Genomic DNA, 17,552 nt, shown 5'->3' with positions numbered 1-17,552 from the left:
CAGTGCCGAACCTCAGGCATAGAGTCATGGCCCAGGGTTGGAATCCCAGCCACTCCAGTTACTGCCTGGGTGAGATCACTCAGCCCTCTGGGCCTGTTTCCTCCTCTGTAAGATGGAAGGATAGAGTTAGTACCTCCTCCGTGGGTGATTGCGGGAATTCACTGAGCCCCTAACGTGGCTAGCATGGCACCAGGCGCTGCCGGACACCGGGGCTCGTGTGTTGTTGTTGTTTAGTTCCAGGGTTGCAGTCACTAATGCAAAGATGCCCTCTTCCAGGGTCAGGATGCCCAGGCCTCCTGGCCCCTCCAGTCAGCCCCAGACATCTTCTTCAGCCCCAATCTTTCACTGGAGATTCGTGGGGGGGGGGGGGGAGGTTGTGGGCCCAGCCCAGGAGACTGATGCTCCCAACCCAGCAACTCAATCTGGGGACCCTACCTGACCTTTGTTCTCTTGTGAAGGCCCCTCTTCCGTGGCCTAGTCATTTCCCATGACTAGGCTGATGGTCTCACATGGTGCCAGGTGAGCCCTGGCCCTGAGTCTGTGAGGGCTCTGTAAGGGCAGAGGTCGACTTCTAGGCAGCCAGGCAGGGGTAGGGCTCGTGTGGGATACGTAGCAAGGTGTGGCTGCAAGGGCCAAGGGTGAAGAAGGACTCCAGCTCTGGGAGCTGGGAAACACGTGAGTGGAGGTGGGGATGGGAGGAAGACCAGCTGTCCTGGGAAACTTCCTCAGCCCAGCCCTGGGAAGATCTTGACCAAACCAGCCACTGCAAGGACTTTTCCTGGACACTCCAGATGTGTCCCAAGGGTGTGCCTGGTTTTGGCTGGGGCCCTCACCTTTAGGCCTGGCCTTGGTCCTTCTGGGGTGGGGCTGGGGGCAGAAGCAGGGCCAGGAAGGGCACACAGTCCTCCCACCTTCCCCAGCACCCTGCTCTCTGAAGAACACACAGAACCACAAACCAATTAAATCCTCAGCCTACACCACTCCAACATCCTCCTTTCCTTTTTGCTCCGGGGGTTGGAATCTAAGCTCCACTAAATACTGGCTGTGTGACCTTGGGCAGGTCTGGTTGCTCTCTGGGCCTCTCTAGTCTCATTTGTGAATGGGGAAGGTTGTTGCTGAGATTGTGGCTGTGGCTCTAGAGGAAATCACAGATGGTGAAGCCCCATCTGGAGCATAGAGGAAGGAAAGGCAGGCGACAGGATTCAGAACCCTCCCTGAGGGAGTAGAGAGATGAACCGGAAGGTCATCTTTGAGCTGGAGAAAGTAGGTCCTTGTGCCTTGTGTCATTTTGCACATCCCCTCACTGTACAGATGAGGAAACTGGGGCTGCACTGGTGGGATTAAGAGCCTCAAAATTTGAAAGTTAAGAGAGTAGATCCTAAGATTTTTCATTTGAGGGAAAAAAACCATATTTCTTTTTGTGTGTATGTCTGAGATGATGAATGTGAATTAAACTTATTGGGATAATCATTTCACAATATATGTACATCAAATCATGCTGTACACCTTAAACTTATATAGTGTGTATGTCGATTACATCTCTAAAACTGCAGGGATGGGGGGAGTGGGGAAAAAAGTTGCAAAGACCCAGATTTGATTCCTGGTGCTACCACTTACTAGCTGTGTGGCTCTGGGCAAATTAGGAACAACCTCTGGGTCAGTGGGAAGGGAGGGTCACCAGGAACCTCAGGACAAAATAAGACCCTCGGAGGTGGCGGGTCTCCATCCATTGCTGCACTTAGCATTGCCCAGGGAGCCTTCTAAATACTCTATTTTTAAAAAGGTATGTTTAAAAAGCTCCCCAGGTGATTCTAATACACAGTCAGATCAAGGCTGAGATCCACTCACCGGTCTCCTGTCTGGCTAAGTTAAATGTGGTCCAGCAGTGTAGACCTCACAGGGTGGGGGTGGGGGCTTCTTAGGAACTTGGACTCCCAGGCCCCACCCCAGCCCTGCTGAGCCAGAATCTGCATGTTAACAATATTCCCAGAAGATTCAATGCACATTGTGGTTTCTGTAAGTGCCATTTGATCGTTTGGGAAGTGCGGCTGGACAGTGGATTTCAGATGTGTGTGTTTGGGGGAGGACAGAGGGCACAATTTGGGAGGACTTGAGGCCTGTGTGGACCAGAAGGGAGAGTCAGTGACTCCCATCAGAAAGGTAGACATTCAATCTGTAAAACCATAGGATGGAGGCCAAGTGGCAAAATGAGCTTATCCCAGCCTTGCAGATAGACATGGTGGCTTACCAGCCCGATTCTATTCTTTTTTTTTTTTTTTTAAGATAGCAATATACAGATCCTCTATATGTATAATTTTATTGATTTTAGAGAGAGAGGAAGGGAGAGGGAGAGAGAGAAACATCGATCGGTTGCCTCCTGCACTCGCCCCTGACTGAGGGTCAAACCCGAAACCTGGGTATGTGCCCTGGCTGGGAATCAAACTGGCAACCTTTCGGTGCACAGGACAACTCCCCACACCGGCCAGGGCCTGGTCCCATTCTTAGTGAGAAGACTGAAGCTGAAATCGGGAACAGCATCTTGAGTACACTGCTTGCTGGCCCATAGCCTTACCTTTCTTTGAATTTTGTTTTCATGTATGTATTTAAACAGCCTACTTTGGGGAGGAAGGGAGCAGGGAGACTGGCCCCCATCAGTGTTGAATAGAAAAATAGTCCAGGCCTCCAAGCAGGCAGGTGGCAGGAGAGGCAGGTTCTTAATAAAATGAACAAGGGGATTGATCGCACACCAAGCAGAGAAGCGCAGCCAGCTCTGCAGTGCTGAAAATACTGTGGATTTTTCAGGGCAGCTGATGAAAGTTTCTTGGAGCTTAGAACTTGGGCAGAGATGACAGGGAAAGAAGGAGAAGGGGAAAGAAAGTAAAACCAATATGCAGCAAATGCAAAGAATGTCCCTGAGCTCTGGCTGCTGCCGGCTGTGCATTGCACCTGGCCTGGAGCTTCTGGTTGGTCTCTGTTCCTTCCTCAGCCAGGACTTCCCGGGTCAAGGCATTGGCAGGCTTTGAGGGACTCACACTCTAGTCTTGGGCAAGGACAGGAGGCAACACAACCTCTCTTGGCATGAAAGTGCACACTGAGGGCTCAAGGGCACCTCGGCACCATTTCCTGGGAAGGGGAGACAGAACTTTGGGCTCAAGGTTTGCAGGTAAACTTCTTGGATCCTCTATCTGCCCATCTCTTTTCCCATGACTAGGCTGATGGCCTCATGTGGTGCCAGGCGTGCCCTGACCCTGACCCTATAAGGGTGTCGCTGCATGGGGTGTGGGTGTTTGGTACTTGGCCAGAGGACTTTCTCCTTATGCTTGGCAGGGGATTGAGGACAACGTGGAGGTTGGCGAAGGTCAGGGCTGAGTCTTCCAGTTGACCCACTACCAGGCTGAGGCATCCCAGGCTCCTAGACCAGGTAGAAACTGCCCCCCTACCAACACCTAACTTCCTTCTGGGTCCCGTGAAAGAAATTATCTCAGAAATCTGGGCCAGCCTGCCCCCCAGTGGTGCTCAGCGGTAACTGCACTTTCCCTGCCCGCTTTTCACAGTGCATTGCAGCTTTTTAGGAAGGCTTCCCAGGATGAGCCCCTCTTCCTCCACTCTCTTAACTGGTCCATCCTTCGCATGACCCAGGACAGTTCAGCCGCCACCTCGTCTCGTCCCCCCCCAGCAGATTCCAGGACAGCCTGTAGGGCAGGGGGCCAAGGTCAGCATCAGGAGAGCAGGGAGGTGGAGGGGTGAAGACAAGGTGACAGGTGGGGAGGGCTGGGGCCAATGGGGGGGGGGGCGTGCCCTGCAGGTACAAGAGGTACCAGATGAGGTGTTTGTGCACCCTCCCCTGAAGACTTTTCAGGGCACAGATGACTCCTTCCTCTCCCCAAAACCCATTCCCAAGTTGGTCGTCCCTCAGAACTCAGACAGCTTAGGACCTGGCTGTCCTGAGAGTTCAGAACACTTGGTTTGTGGAAACAGTGTAATGATCCAAACTTCCACCATGTATGTGCATGTGCCTCCATGATGATTTTTGTCACATCCATGCACCTCTTATGTTGTTTCATATTTTTCCTTAAATAGGTTCTCTCTCCCCTCCTTTTTTTTAACTTTAAGAAATTAATTTTTGCACTAGCCAGTTTTGCGCAGTGGTTAGAGCGTTGGCCGGAAGACTGAAGGGTCCCAGGTTTGATTCCAGCCAAGGGCACGTACCTTGGTTGCAGGCTCAATCCTCAGCCCCAGTCAGGGCACATGCAGGAGGGAACCAATCGATGTGTCTCTCTCACATCAATGTTCCTCTCTCCTCTCTCTCTCCCTGCCTTCCATTTTCTCTTAGCAACAGAAAAAATATCCTTGGGTGGGGATTAAAAAAAATTAATCTTGGAAAACATTTATTATTACTATCAATGGAAAACCTATGTTGATGACTTAAATAGAAGGTAGTTACTGAGATACGCACAGGGCAAACTGCAGTATTAACTTCTAGCTGGAACCTATGTCCTTCCAAAGGTGCTAAGCCTGACCCCTGCTGGCTAAAAAGGGAGACTCACCAGTGTTAAGTGTTAAAGATGAATGAGCACTGATCTGAGACTTCCTCTTTGGTGTCAAGTAATAAATGATTTTAATGAGAAGCATTAAAATCTTTAGGATGCAAGCCTGAAATTTTATAATCATGTGCCCTGTACTTTAGGAAACAGCATTTTCTTTTATACTGTAGTCAGGGTCTCAGGCTAGTCCTGGCAGCCCAGTTTACCCCTGAGGCAGTGCAGCAAGGCCTCAAGGTTAGGTCTGAGTGCCTCTGATAGCTAAGGGGGAGGAGGGGGTGGGCAAGGCCAGTGGGCAGGTCCGGGCCTGCTGGCTTCAACTACTCTTCACTACCCACAGATGGTTCGTAAATCAAGGTTCCATAAATCAGGTGAGGTGGTCTATCCAGCCACCTCCCAAAGGGAAGGTCAGGAGCAATGAACCTTTAGGGACCCTCTGGTCCACTTCCCCTGCCCCCACTCCACAGGTGGGGAAACAGGCAGGAGAGGCTGAATGACCTGGCACAACATCACTCAAGCTCAAGTGTTAAAACTTCCTTGAGAGGAGATTTGAGCAAGAATGACCTTCCCCATTTAGAAATAGGCGGACCTCTGGGAGGAAGGGAGCGGTTCCAGGCCCTACAGCCGGCCAGGGCCATGTCCCAGATGCCCACTTTTCCCAGCACTCACAGGATTTTTTCCAGAGCCAGGCAGAGCACGAAGTTGGCAGCAAGGGGCTTGCTTGGCAGCCTGGTTTTCAATCTCATTGAAAACCAGGCTGGGGAAGGAGAAGGGATCAGATAGAGGTGTCTGAGTCACGGCTACCTCCCCAGTTCCCCTCGCCCCATGCTGTAATCTGAACAGGGGGAAGCAGAGTGACCAGGGAGGGTCCAGGGCATGTGGGAGTCTTAGAAAAGTGCCCCTTTTAGCCCAAGGCTCCCCCTGGACCTGAGGCCTCTGTCTGTTCAAAGGCCTTCCCAGGTGTCAGAGAGGGCTGTCCCCCACCCCCCTCAGCTCCCCAGGAAGTCAGGGGAGGCTACTTACTCTGTCTGCCTAACTAATGGGAGCCCCTGACAGAAATGTGGGACCTGTCGGGCCAGGCTGCAGGGCAGAGACACACCTGTGAAAGGAACCCCCAGACACTCCCCAGCCTGTACCATAGCCAGTCCCCCTGCCCAGGCTCCATGGCTCCTACTCACCGAATCTCTTCCAAATGTGCGCATCTATCCAGGGCCTGGCCCAGGGCGGCCTGGCTGAATGAGTTTCACGTGGGTTCCACAGTTCAGGCAAACAGTTTCTCCAGACATCTTTTGCTAATCTGTGCAAATGGTGGGCTTTTCCTTAAACCCAGTCTATTGTCTTTTCTGAACCCTGGCTGAGCCCTGGGCTCTGAGTGGGGGAAAAAAAACAGGTGATGCAAACTTAGTCCCACATTAAATATTTGTCTGGGGGTTGTTTTGTTTTGCAAATTAAACTTTAGCTAACTGCCTTCCTTTAAATATCGGTGAAATGACCTGCTCACACATTATATACACCCCAAATTCTCTGACCTCATTTCCCACAGACTCTACACTGCTGTGTGGGAGAGGGTGGGACTTGCATAAAAACAAAGCAATGCTTTGTGTCATGCTTGGGTTTTTAGTCATGTTTTATATTTTGAAAAATCACATGAAAAGAGTGATATCTGTTTATCAAAGTGGCCAGGGATACAGGGAAGACTATCAGGGTCACCAGATCTGAAATTCAACTGGTGTGCTGCACGAATTTTTAATTTTATTTCTTTATTGATTTCAGAGAGATGAAGGGAGGGAGAGATAGAAACATCAGTGATGAGTCATTGATCAGCTGCCTCCTGCACGCCCCCTACTGGGGATTGAGCCCAACACCTGGGCATGTGCCCTGATAGGGAATTGAACCCGTGATCTCCTGGATCATAGGTTGATGCTCAACTGCTGAGCCACACCAGCCATGCCAGGCCATCTTTTATGAAGAAAAAAAAATCCAGCATGACTCAGGGTAGAACCAAGAAGACCCCAGTATGCAAACATGCTACTTGGAAGCAGAAACACACTTAAACTGGATTCTATAATATACAACAATGCAATCTACTGAATATCATCGCTTCCCAATCACTGCAGAGAAAAGCTGAGAGAAATTGATACATTACAATCTTTTCTTAGAACTAAGTCTTCAAAACCCCATGTGTATTTTACACTTAACACCATTTTAATTTGAAATAGCCACACTTCCAAGTTTTTAATAGGTCTATTTCAATGGTCAACATGTTGCTAGCAACTATTTTTTTTTTTTTTTTAGGATGTATTTTTATTGATTTTGAGAGAGAGGAAGGGGGAGAGAAACACTGATATGAGAAACATCCATTGGTTGCCTACTGTACGTGCCCCAACCAGGGACCAAACCCACAATCTAGGTATGTGCCCCGACAGGGAACGGAACCCGCAACCTCAAAAATTTGGTGTATGTGACACTGCAACCAACTGAGCCACCCAGCCACTATCAACTATCTTATTACACAACACAGATCTATCCATTGATCTCCACACCTAGTGGTAATTGCTTTTAGTCATTCTTTAAATATATGAAGTACTATGGGACAGGCACTATAACAGATATAGCAATAGGTTAAATAATCTGGACCCTCATTCTAAATTTCTCAAATACATTATAGCATGTTTAATACCCCACTGTCTAGAGCTTTGGCAACATCCACAAGTTTTGATATACAGGCATTTAAAAAAATCATTCAAACTGCTTATACCATTGCATAATTTTATCTTTTAAAGATTATAGAAAATTTAAGACATAAAAGTAGAGAAAATAGCAAAAACCAAATATACAATAACAATGTACCCAAGTATCTTACCACTTTTTTAAAAATATATTTTTATTGACTTCAGAGAGAGGGAGAGGGAGAGAGAAACATCACTGATGAGAGAGAGTCATTGATCGGCTGCCTCCTGCACAGCCCCTCCTGGGGATAGAGCTGGCAACCTGGGCATGTGCCCTGATGGGGAATTGAACCACGACCTCCTGGATCATAGGTTGATGCTCAACCGCTGAGCCACGCTGGCCAGGCTCCTACCACCTTTTAAAAAATATTTTATTGATTGATTTGAGAGAGAGGGAAAGAGAGAAACATCAATTTGTTGTTCCACTTATTTATGCATCATTGGTTGCTTCTTGTATGTGCCCTGACCAGGGATCAAACCTGCTAACTTGGCATATCCGGACAACACTCTAACCATCTGAGCTACCAGCCAGGGCTTACCACCATTTTGCCAAACTTGTTATCCATCTTCTTTTCCATGAGCATTTTAAAGAAAATTCCAGACATTGTATCATCTTGCCTGTATCAACTGCAGACATTTTTACATAAAAACAATGTTATCACTTAACAAAAACAGTTTCTTTATGTTATCTACATTTGATTCATACGCCTCTTAAGACTCTTAATATCTAAGAGTTCCATTTCCCTTTTTTCAGTGCCATTTTATTGGTTGAGAAGCCAGGTAATCCTTCTTACAGAACTACCCACATTTTATATTTACTTGCTTTTAAAATTTGTTGTGCTATTCCTGAATTTTCTCTGAATTGGGAGTCAGATCTTGATGATTACTTAGATCCAGGTTCAATGTTTTGGCAAGATGTCTTATTTTACCTCATTAACAGGCACAATATGTTGTCCTGTTTTTAAGAAGGTTAAAATTGATCAGTGGGTTCACATGTTGTCAAGCTGATCTATTCACAGTCAAGCTCCTATCAACCTTTCACTTAATGTTCTTAACCTCTACTAAGAATCCTGCCTAGTTCCATTAACTTCATGTGTTGCAAAATTCTCTACAAAAGAAATTACTTTTCAAATTCTTTTCCACATTCACTCCTTCAAGAGAATTTCATTTTAGAATAAATTTTCTAAAGTTTAACATGATTAAATGGTGATGAATGGCTTCTATACAGTCATTAACATATTCTTCCTTTAAAATAAAACTTGTTAGTCGTGAGCATGAAGTAAAAGGGATCCCTACATTAAAAAATTTTTCTTCTAGAATTTATTTTCTAGTGCTCCTTAATACAAAATTCACAATGGAAGGCTTTATAATTATTTAGTTACGTTATGAATCCGCTGATGGTAAGTAAGGTGTGAGTGTTGTCTAAATGCTTTTTTACATTCCTTACAATTGTATGGTTTCTCACCGGAATGAATTCTCTGATGCTGAATAAGTGATGAGTGAAGTCTAAAGGCCTTCCCACATTCCTTACAGTCATAGGGTTTCTCACCAGTATGAATACTCTGATGCTGAGTAAGCTGCGAGAGCAGTCTAAAAGTCTTCTCGCAGTCCTTACATTTATACGGCTTCTCACCAAAATGAATACTCTGATGTTGAGTAAGTTGTGAGAACAGTCTAAAGGCCTTCCCACAGTCCTTACAATCATAGGGTTTCTCTCCAATATGAACACCCTGGTGTGAAATAAGTTCTGAATAACGACGAAAGAACTTCTGACACTCTTTACATTCATAAGGTTTCTCGCCAGTGTGAATTCTCTGATGAAGAGTTAGATGGTAGCCACGACTAAAGGTCTTCCCACAGTCCTTGCAATCATAGGGTTTCTCCCCAGTATGAATTCTCTGATGGAGAGTAAGTTGTTGCCTCACTCTGAAGGCCTTCCCACAATCCTTACATTCATAGGGCTTTTCACCAGTATGAAGCTTGTGATGTATTCTGAGGCCTGTACTACACAAAAAACCCTGCCCACATTCCTTACATTCATAGCACTTCTCGGCAATATTAAGTCTTTGATGTCGAGTAAGGTGTGCATACTGTCTAAAGGTCTTCCCACATTCCTTGCATTCATAGGGTTTCTCACCAGTATGAATTCTCTGATGAAGGTTAAGTTGTCCTCGAACTCTAAAGGACTTCCCACATTCCTTACATTCATAGGGCTTCTCGCCAACATGAATTCTCTGATGTACTCGAAGATCTGCACTACATGTAAAGATCTTTCCACATTTTTTACATTCGAGGAGTTTGTCAGGAGTATGAATTCTCTGATGTCGACTAAGGTGGGCACACTGCCTAAAGGCTTTACCACACTCTTTGCATTCATAGGGTTTCTCACCAGTATGAATTCTCTGGTGGAAAGTAAGCTGTTGGCGTACTCTAAAAGCCTTTCCACATTCCCCACATTCATAAGGTTTCTCTCTATTATGAATTCTCTGATATAAAGTAAGAGATTTGAGTTTTCTGTAAGTGGGCCTTTTTTCAGAGGTGGGTTTTTTCACTTGCCTGAAATATCCCTTTTGAGGACCTTTTTGTCTCTCAAACTTTTTATATTCACATTTTTTTCTGAAAAAGAAGTCTTCCAGGTTACAACTTCTAATGTTTTCCATTATCTCCCACTGAGATAAATTCATTTCATAAATATCCTTTTGAGATAACTTTTTGGATTCCAAATCTGAAAAAAAAGAAAAGATAAATGCATGCTATTTTCTTATTCTAGAAAAAGTAAACAAGCAAATAAAAACTTTATAAGAGGAGGGGAAAAAAGCCCAGTTGAAGTAAATGGGCTAGAGAACTCTAAAATAATCGTGTAATTTGAAGAAAGTTAAGGGGAATAAGGAAAATGGTAAGATCACATTATTTGGGTGTAGATCAAAGTTTGAGAATCTCTACTTGAAAATTTTAATGATTTTTTTCAATTAGAATAAAGCACAAACACCTTACCATGAATAATATAGCCCGTTGACCATATTTCAAAACACTGACTGTCCCCTTGCTCCCTAAGTCCTATGTCATGATCTTTCCACTTCCTAGAGATTTTCACTAGCTATTAAAATTCACCAAAATGCTGACTTGGGTTCTCCACATGGCTGGATTCCTTTCATTCTTGAGCTATCATGTTAAATCAGAAAAATCACCCCTGCTGACTTCATCTAATTTATACCCTTTCTTTTCTATCCCAGTAACTAGTTTCTTGCTTAATACTTTTTTCCATGTTGTTGTTACATATTTGTAAATTTTCCTAGTTTTTATTCTATTTTCTTATTTAAACCTCCCCAAGGGCAGAAACAATCTTTCAATTATCATTGAAAAAGAAATCCAGAGGACATAGTAACTGTCTATTCAATTCCCATAATTAGGTAAAATTTATTGCACACATAGCCTTGCCTTCACTCTTACACCTTACTACACTGATTAAATATTCTTTTTCACCACTCCCTATAGATGGGAAACAAAAGCACATCTAAGCTATCTCAAATAAAATAAATGGAAAATGGTGATTTCTTTACATGTGATTATCCTTCCAACTGTCACTCTACTTTCACTTGCAGATGTCTCCATTTTCTACTTTGCATAGTCATGAGTAAACTTTCTCCTGATTTCATAACCAAGGTAATGAGAGGTTCTACTTATTTTCACTTGAGTTTATATAACTATGCAAAACTACGTTACAAATTTTCTCAAAATTTTTGCAGTAAGAGTTCAATACTTTTCAAAAAGAAAAAGGTATTTTTAAAAAGTCATAATACAGCAACATTATTTTTAATTTGCCCAAACTAGAAAGAAGTGTTCATCGACAGAAGAATTGCTAAATAAATTATGACATATTGATACAACACAGTACTGTCCAGCAATGAAAATGAATATTCTACAAGGAAGTGCACACACATGATTCAATCCCACAAACATAATAGTGAGTAAAAAAAGACAGACATAAAAAAATATATACTGTATGACTACATTTTAATAAAGTCCCAAAACAATAAAACTAACCTATGGAGTTGTTAAAAGTCAGGATAGTGGGTGGGAAGGAATGACTAGGAGTTAGGAGGAAGCTTCTGATCTACTAATAAAGCTCTATTTCCGAATCTGATTATATGAGTGTTGATCACTGTGAAAATTCAGTGAGCTGCATGCTTACAATTTCTGTATTTTTGTATGCATGTGCATTTTAATAAGTTTACTTTAAAAGGATATACTAAAAAGATACTAAAACGTAAAAATGATTTAAATCCTGTGGGTGAAATGCAAACAGATTAATGAATGGCACAGAAAATACTGCTATGACATCTGTGCATCTCTTTCTCCCTCCTTCCTCCTCTCTACCATTTGTTTGTCTCTATCTCCCCAGCCAAGCAAGCAATACAAAACTATGGCAATTTTGTCAGAATTTGGGGGGAGGGGGAAAGTCAATTCAAGGCCTCATTAAGATAAATACAATACAAATGATATATAAAATGACCAGTATTTAACTAAATAATCATAACGGTAGTAAGTAAGTAGGCAGCTGTAAAGGTATGAAAAATGTTCTTAAAATAATGTGGTAATTTCAAAGAATTTACTTGCAAATTAAAAATTAAGAACCAAGTAGAAGGGGTCAATGGGAATCTATTTGTCTGTGTTTATTGCTCGACTTTCCCACTACCATGCAAACTCTATGAAAAAAGGGCAATGAAGAAATATATACATTAAAAGGCCAAATACAAAAGATGAGCTAGAAAGGATATCCAAAATACAGGTAAAATGGTTGTCATTAGGGAGGAAAGCTTCCCCCATTGAAATGAGAGGGAAATATGAGTGAAGAAATAAGTGGTAAATGGAAGTATAGGTAAAACTGCTTTGGTGGCTCATGCTGAGCTCTAAGTTTTCTTCCCAGGTTTCAGGTCTTTTCTTCATAATCAACACCTAAGGAGTGTGTTTCCTTCCCAAGCAGCAGCACTACACCATGCCATAATGGCTTACCTCTACCTGATTAGCACTTACTCACCCAGGCTCCATCTTTTTTTCTCATCCCTCACAACCATCCAAGGTTCTTTCCCTTGCTCTAACAGGGTAATCACGTCTGGCTTAGAAATGGAACATCCTGCGTGGGAAAAAGGAACATAATAAAGAAAATATTTTCTTGATCAAGCTTCAGAACTAAGATGAATGGGATTAAAAACTATTCATATTAGAGTTATTTCAGGATCATAAGGACTAAGAACAGAGAGGTAGAAACATCATCTTATTTTAATTTAAACCATACAGATGGTCTCTTAAGAGGAAGTTAATGACTGAGTGCAGTAGTTTCCAATCCTGCCTATCACCTGAGTGCTAGGGCCTCAGTGCTCTCAGTTGCTGAAAGGGAGTAATAACAATGTTGGTCCATAATATTCTTGTGAGGTCTGACTTAATAAACATAAAGCGCTTCGATGAGTCCCTAGTGCTTGGTAGGCACTATGTATATTTATTAGGTACCATTTTTGCTATTTTGCTAAAAGGAAAATAATTAGTGTTTTTTTTTTGCCAAGATATTCATTCAATGGTAAATGCAAAGTTCATGTATTTTAAACTATTAATCATAAATCAATTAAAAGATATGTCTGTTGTAGTAAATTGAAAGTGTCCACTTGGGTTTTAACAGTTGATTCAATCCACTGTCATATATAAACTTCAATAGGTACGTAGAGCCAGACACCTTTGTCTTCCTACTCACACTTCAAGTTAGCAGATAACAGACTAGCTACAACTCTGGCTGGTGTGGCTCTGAAATCCAGTCCTGTTAATTTCTAAATTATCTGACACAGATAAGCTTACCCACTGACACCAAGTTGCTATAGTTCTCTAATATCACATCTCTGTACAGATTCCTCTGATATGAGTTCAGGCATTCCCACTCTTCCTGAGAAAAGTCTACAGCCACATCTCTGAATATCACCAAATCCTGAAATGACAAACCCATGTATTATTTGTAAAATTATTTCTGACAAGGGCTAATATTTTAGGCTTTGCACGCCACATATGGTTTCTGTTGCATTTCCTTCCATTTTCCCTTCATTAAAAAAAATTCTTTCAAAATGTAATTAGCTCACAGGCTGTACAAAAACAGGCCATGGGTCAAATCTGGTTCACAAGCTATAGTTGCCCACCAGTGCTATAGTCAAAACTGCCTATGTACTGTGCGATACCTACTTTCATATATGTTCAGGTAATTATCAGAATTTCCCAATTAATTAAAATAGTGTTCATAAGAACACTGCTTGCAATGGGCCTAAAAAATTCTCAATAGATGTGATTTACCCTAACCTCTTTTCCTTCAAGGATTTTCTCTAATCATAAATTAATTAAAGATAGGGACAAAAAAGTTGATGGACTTCTTTTCCCCAAATGAACCATATAATATCTATTTTTAAAAAGTAGCATTTGCATAGAAGAATTTCTTTCAGACCTAGCTTCATCATTATGTTCTATCATTAGCATTTTTCCTTATTGTAACAAATTATTTATTGAATATTTTTTATTTAGTATACAATAGTTCATTTTATAGATATCTTAGACTTAATGATTATACTTTAAAATTAATTATGTTTAGAATTTAGATTACACAAAATCTCTAAAGTTGCAATGTCCAATATCCTAGCTTAGACACATGTGGTTATTGTCTAGTCCAAATTTAGATGTGCTGTAAGTATAAAATGCACACTAGATACTGATGACTTTCCAAAGAAAAAAGAATGTAAAATACCTCAATAATTTTTATAGTGATTACATTTTGAAATGCTGCTATTTTGGCTATATTGGGTTAAATAAAACATTAAAATTAATTGCACATTTCTTTTTACTTTTTTAAATGTGACTACTAAGAAGTTTAAGATTATGAAAATGCCTTGCATATTACTCTACTTTTTATGAGACTGACATGCTGCCTACTGCATGAAGGCACTATAATTCTACAGAACATTTAATGTGTGACTACTAGAAAATTTAAAATCACATATGTGGCTCACATTATAATTCTAGGACAGTGCTACTCTAAAGCATTCTCTAGTCTTAAGAGTCTCAGATCAAATATCTCCCTCTAGGGACTTCATTTCTGCTTTATCTCTGCTCTAGACAAAGACGAAACACACAGGAGATATTGAATAATTTGGTCACTTCACACATGGGCATTGATGGAGAAGAGAGGGGCACACAGGAGGGGCCTGGGCTGCTGGGCTCCATCCCTCACTAGAATGGGAGAGACTGGGGAGAGGCTGTTGAATGGGGCTCTATTAGGAAGCTTCAGGATAACTAATGAAAATGTTTACATAACCTGAAAAAAATTACATTTCATAAAGAGAGAAACGCGAACTTACATGAGGCATGATTTTAGAGTTGCAAGAACTGGTCAGTTTTCCTCATGGGTCATTTACTGGAGAAGCAGAGTCCACACAAGCCAGAGCTGGGAAAAGAACGGAAGCCTTAACAGAATTGCCTCACAGCTCCAAATTTTAAAACCCCGCACTATTTCTCCATGCAAAATCTTTACCCACCAAAACATAGAAAAGTTATGAGAGGTAAGAGGTAGTTTGGACAAAATATGTCCTCCCCCAAAGCTAGGAAAATCAACTGCATGAAGGCACACAAAGAGCAGAGACTCTCCCGCATGGAAGCACATATCCAGACACTTCAGCAGGAGGCCTTCCAGTTAGTCCACTATAGGGAGGCTGATCTGAACCTAAGGAACGGGCTGTCCGCACCTGTCCTGAGCATATCCCTCTCCTCCTGCTCCTGGCTACACCATCCCACACAAACCCTGTCCACAGTTTCTGTGCTTCTAGGTTAACATACCTTTGAAATACACGTAACCACCTTCAAGAGAGCACATAATCTTGTTAAATATCCTGTAATTCTATCCTGCCTAGCTTTCTCCCACCTCCATGTAATCTTCCTTAAGTTCCCTCCTTAATTTCAAATACATAAAAGAAGCTGCAAAACTGATACTCTCCGGAGCATTTGAGATCTTGCTTCCAGCATACACCGGCAGCTTTGGCTTAAATAAACTCTTAGAAAATTCCCTAGAGGTCTGGATGTTTTTTTACATCAACAAAACAAAACTCATGCTATCAGACCTCTAACCATATCCAGCTGCTACCAAAAATTTCCACTTCATGAGTTCCCTTGGGGGGAAAAAAAATTCCCACTCTAGAATGGTTAAAGATATCTAAACCCTAAACTACCCATTGACAAATCACAGTCGAAAACAAAGGATGAACATTAACTTCCAGAATGGGTATTTCTGTCATCAGAATCCTTAGGCAAAACGTTGCTTAGAGCAACTGAATCTACAGCACATGGGTAACCAAGTGTAGAAAAGCAGTAAGCGGACACTAGGAAAAGGAATTCATTAATTAGGTCCCTGCCCTTGGCTAAGGAGAGAAATTCTAGGGGCCACATCAAAGAGAATATTCTTAGGCAGGGGAATTCAAGGGAAGGAAATCAGAAGGTCCTGCGTCCTGAAAATCAAAGGCATCTCACGGAAACAAAGAAGCGGCACATAATCAGACAGAACCTGGCTTTCAGAGGCTCAGCGGCGATTCGTTTCACTTCAAAAAGCCTTCTCTGGAGACCGGCAGGACTGGGGAGCAAACCAGGTATATCACACCCCAGGGTTTTCCTGACTCGGTCAAAACCCACCGGCCACGTCCCCTCGACCGTCCCACCTGCCCGCACAAACGGGGACGGGAGAAGGCCCGCGGTGGCCGTGCGGGGGTTCGCAGCTCTGAGTAGGTTGCTGTGCAGACACCGCAGTGTCTCCCCCCCCCCAGCCCCAGGGCGGCCGCCGCGTCCCCTTCGGTCCCCCCGACGCTCACAGCCCCGAGGCCCACCCCGAGGAAGTCCCATAGTTCGGCCGGGGACCTTCATTACGGGGCTCCAGTCTCCCTCTCGGGCCTTTGCCTGCAGCGGGCCGAGGTAGCTGGGGGGGGCGGGGGGGGGATGCGCAGGGCCTCGGGCTGTCGCCCCGCAGCGCAGGCCTCGCCCACGAACCCGGCCCCGCGCCGTGACCGCCGCACGAGCTGCGCCCCGCGCCCTCCGGGGCTCTGACCCGCGGCAGAGCCTCACTCCGGAGGGGGACACGCACAGTGGCCTGAGGCGCCAGGACCCACCCGGCCGGGCCGCAGAGGCTCACCGCGGCCGCGCTGGTTTTCTTCAGCAGAGCGGCGACCGCCGCCGAGCCCGCCTTCCCCACGCGGGCCCCGCCCGGCCCCGCGCCGCAGACCCCGCAGCGCGCCCGCCTTGCTCCGAGTGCGCAGGCGCTCAGCGCAAGGGGCCGGTCCCCGGCTTCTCCGCGAGGGCGCCGAGGGGCCACGGGGGCGATCCGCGAGGCACCCCGCAGAGCAGCCGGGCGGCCGGCTCCCTTCATACCTCCTGTAAAAATGACCCGTGCGCCACCGGTGCTGTCGAGGATGATCGGGGCGTGCTCCCCCGCTGGAACTGAGTCAAAAATCGGAAAAGCCGTATATTCCAGTGTTTCTCTCCGGCTCTTGACTCGGCGCCCCGCAAAAGCGGCGAGAACCGCCGCGCCCCAAGACCCGCGCACTGAGGCTCCTGGGAGTTGCCTTTTTTTTTTTTCTGCCCAGAGTACGCAGGCGCGTGGGGGGCGGCGGGGTTCGAGCCCGGAGATGTCCACGGCGCCCAGGAGGTTCTCGGGCCTCATCAGCTTGAGGGTTTGGGGGAGGGGGACGCAGAGGAGGGGAAAGGGGCGCGTAGGATGCGGCCGGAGGCAGGGTCCCAGGCTGGCAGCTGGTGTCAGATCTTGGGCTTGTAACGGTGCCCCGACTGCGATGCCCCCGTGCTACTAGCTTGGACCGTGTGGCCGTTGCTAAGGGACTGGCGCGGACCCGTGTGCCCGTGTGGGATTGCAGATGGGGTTGTGTTTTCGTGATTGGAGCTGTTTCCTGCGGATGTGCCATTCTTTTGACGCGGGATTGGGATGGCACCACTGAGATGCTGGTTGATTGTGCCATCGCCCCCCCTCTCTAGTTTTAGATTCACTGGGGACTGTGGGGTTTGTGGCTTCCTTAGTGAAATGCCTGCGACTGTGTGTATCCATGGAGATGGCTGTGCCCAGAAGGAAACCAGAGTATGTCACTCCTAAATGTACCTCTTTGACATAAAAATTATTTTGGGCTGAAGGCAATTTAGAAGCATCAGAGGCAGGAAAGGATCCTGCTACCCTCCCGGATTTCTGCCTACAGACAGGCTAGAAATG

General features: G+C 44.7%; 1 protein-coding gene across 6 annotated transcripts; it reads right to left on the bottom strand.

Annotated features, from left to right (window-relative positions):
* Positions 1 to 6,781: 6,781 nt before the first annotated feature.
* On the bottom strand, positions 6,782 to 16,890 carry ZFP30 (ZFP30 zinc finger protein). Of its 6 annotated transcripts, none has more exons than XM_081119646.1 (5): positions 16,706 to 16,890; positions 14,656 to 14,741; positions 13,118 to 13,244; positions 12,309 to 12,404; positions 6,782 to 9,995 (listed from the first exon to the last, which is right to left on the bottom strand). In XM_081119646.1, exons 2-5 carry the CDS (start codon positions 14,662 to 14,664, stop codon positions 8,641 to 8,643), a joined length of 1,587 nt encoding a protein of 528 aa, XP_080975772.1. In that variant the 5' UTR covers positions 14,665 to 14,741; positions 16,706 to 16,890; the 3' UTR covers positions 6,782 to 8,640. The 6 variants fall into 6 exon arrangements, with proteins under 6 accessions (XP_080975772.1, XP_080975768.1, XP_080975771.1 ...); XM_081119642.1 differs by lacking the exon at positions 16,706 to 16,890 and adding an exon at positions 16,470 to 16,589; XM_081119645.1 differs by lacking the exon at positions 16,706 to 16,890 and adding an exon at positions 16,422 to 16,570.
* Between the last annotated feature and the right edge of the window lie 662 nt (positions 16,891 to 17,552).

This window comes from Miniopterus schreibersii (genome assembly GCF_964146895.1).
Source record: "Miniopterus schreibersii genome assembly, chromosome: 18".
In the NCBI taxonomy this organism is placed as follows: Eukaryota; Metazoa; Chordata; class Mammalia; order Chiroptera; family Miniopteridae; genus Miniopterus; species Miniopterus schreibersii.
This window is presented reverse-complemented; position numbering and strand designations above follow the sequence as displayed.